General features: G+C 61.7%; 1 protein-coding gene across 1 annotated transcript in view; it reads left to right on the top strand.

The window, feature by feature from the left end:
• Positions 1-836: 836 nt before the first annotated feature.
• Positions 837-2,527, top strand: part of LOC104294404 (proactivator polypeptide-like) — a 3,740-nt gene continuing 2,049 nt past the window's right edge. Inside the window, 5 exon segments of the mRNA XM_009894007.1 lie at positions 837-986; positions 1,258-1,335; positions 1,423-1,548; positions 1,760-1,954; positions 2,275-2,458. Coding sequence (XP_009892309.1) covers positions 837-986; positions 1,258-1,335; positions 1,423-1,548; positions 1,760-1,954; positions 2,275-2,458 — 733 coding nt within the window.

Genomic DNA, 2,527 nt, shown 5'->3' with positions numbered 1-2,527 from the left:
GCAAACTCAGGTGGTAAAAGCTGGCTGCGAATGCCAGCTACAAGATGGTATGGAGCAGTGTCTGTCTGTCTGTCTGTCTGTCCATGTGCTGCTCCCCATGTGCCCCCCCCCATCTTCCCGGAGCAGCTCCTGGCCGAAGCCGGGCAATGAAGGGTCTGGGTTGTGCCACCTCCTCGCCACCTCCCTGGCCGCATCCTGGGTGGGCGCATCCGCCGGTGGGAAATAAACACTTGCCCCATCGCTAATTAATCCTGACATGCCAAGGTGGCAATTAAACCGCAGGCGTTGCGCCATGCCACCGGCACTGCCCGGGCTGCCGGGGCGGGCACCGCCGCCGCTGCCATGCCGGGGATTTGCAGCCGGGAGAAAATGCTGTCGTTGGGAGGAAACGAAAAAAAAAAAAAAAGACCCACCCAAGACTGGGGTTGCTCAATGATTGCCGGGAGCCGCGGCGTGGCCAACCGGCTGCTGTGCGGGGCTGAGCGCCGGCACCCCCGGTTCGCCCGTTTTGCAAGATTTATTGCTGTTTTTATAAGCAGCCGCCTCCCCAGCGTGTTGAAGGGCGCTGCGAGGCTGAGGATGATGCCCCAAATTATTTGGATGCTGGCCCAAAGCTGCTGCGACATCCCCTTGGGAAAGCCTGGCCTTTGCTGGGCTTATAAAATCCTTTATAAAAACCCAACAACCCCACCACCATCGCGAAAGCCGAGGGTGGATCACGGCGGGAGGGTGAGGAGCATCGCCCTCGGCTCGCGGGGCAGGGCTGGGCTCGGGGTGCTGGGTTGATGTGATGTAGGACACGATCTCGGGGTGCCCGGGGAGCGGTGGTGGGGCTGATGGTCTCCTCTCCCCACCCCGCAGCCGGGGCCAACCCCCTCCACGAGTGCGGCGAGCGGCCGGAGGACTGGTGCCGCGACGTGGTGACGGCGGCCAAGTGCGGGGCGCTGGAGCTCTGCCGGATCACCGTCTGGGACCAGGCCCTGGGGGTAACAGCACCGGGAGCTCGGGAGGTGGCGGGGGATGCGGGGAGATAGAGGGATGTACCCATCCTGCCCCAAAACGTGGGGCTGGGAGGAGAATCCTAGCCTGGCCACCCCCATGCTGAGCACCCGCTGATGCTCTTTGGGCAGCCAATGTGTCTGCAGGGTGAGTGACAAAAATGAGTGGGTACCCTCAGGATGGGGTTTTTTTGTGGCAGAGGGGTGGGATTTGGGGCCTGGGTTCCATGGCAGCATCCCAAAGCATTCCCTCTCTCAGCAGAAGGGGATCCCGTGTCACCTGTGCCAGGTGGCGGTCTCCGTGGTGGGCAAGATCCTGCAGGACAACCGCACCGAGGTGGGTGATGGCTGGGGGGGAGTTGTGCAGGTCTGGCGTGTCCACCACAGGACCAGTCCAGCCCTGAGCTTTCCCCTTGTCACCTAGGAAAAGCTGCGGGTCTTCTTGGATAAGAAATGCCAGTACCTGCCCTTCCAGGACTGGTCTGTCAAGTGCAAGAGGATGGTGGACACCGGTATCCTCATCCTCGTCCAGCTGGGCAAGCAAGTGCTGGTAACTGGAGGGGGAGGGGAACCCCCTTGGGTTTGTGTTTCTCCATGGTTTGGGATGTCTCGGGGGGCTCGCAGGGCAAGGGATGCTCTTAGAGCCTGGGACCAAACCTCTGTGAGATGGAGATGGTGGTGGAAATGACCCAGGAACCAGGGTGGGGAGAAGGGTGATGGGGCAGACACAGCCCCAAGCCCCCACCTCTCTGCTCCCCCAGTCGGACCCAAAGGTTGTGTGTGGGACCATCAAGCTGTGCCAGCCCCGGGAGAGCCCTACGGGGGCTCTGAAGTTCCAAGAGCCGCCGCCAGCCTCCACAGGACCCACTCAGGACTTCGCCGACCTGATCGTCCCCTTCATCGCCAACGTGCCCCTCCTGCTCCATCCCCAGGACCCGCCTCGCGGTGAGACCAAGGTACGGTGGCACCGGCGAGAACGCCATTGATGGCACTCAAGGAAAAGACTCGCCTAAGCATCACCTATTTAAAAATAATTAAAAAAAAAAAAATTAAGATCACTGCACAGATGAAACGGCATCTGATCAGGGGTCGCACCAGTTTAGGGCTGGGATATTGCAGGATGAAGGGGGGACCGGAGGGATGCTGTCCAAAAAGCTATCCCGGATTGCAACTGGCATTTAAATCCCAGCCCTGCAAGTCCAAGCGTGGGGAGGGGGCTCAGTTTTATTTTGAGGGGCAGTGGTACTGATGTGCCCCCGGCCGTGTTGTCCCGCAGGAGATGGAAGAGGTGTGCGGGGACTGCCTGCAGCTGGTGGCAGCCCTGCAGCTGGAGCTGGGCACCAACGCCGCCTTCGCCCAGGCGCTGGTGGCCCACGCTGGGTGGGCGTGCGAGGGCATGGCCCCCCACCTGGCGGAGCAGGTAAGGGTGTGGATGCCCTGCTGGGCTCCCTCCTCCTCCTCCCCGATTTCCGTGGGAGCATCCTTCATCGCCACCTGCCTTCGAGCAGCGCTGTGGCGGGCTGGGGAGG

This window comes from Charadrius vociferus, unplaced genomic scaffold (assembly GCF_000708025.1).
Source record: "Charadrius vociferus isolate BGI_N301 unplaced genomic scaffold, ASM70802v2 scaffold611, whole genome shotgun sequence".
In the NCBI taxonomy this organism is placed as follows: Eukaryota; Metazoa; Chordata; class Aves; order Charadriiformes; family Charadriidae; genus Charadrius; species Charadrius vociferus.
Note: the sequence above shows the minus strand (reverse complement) of the source record. Positions and strands in the feature narration are given on the sequence as shown.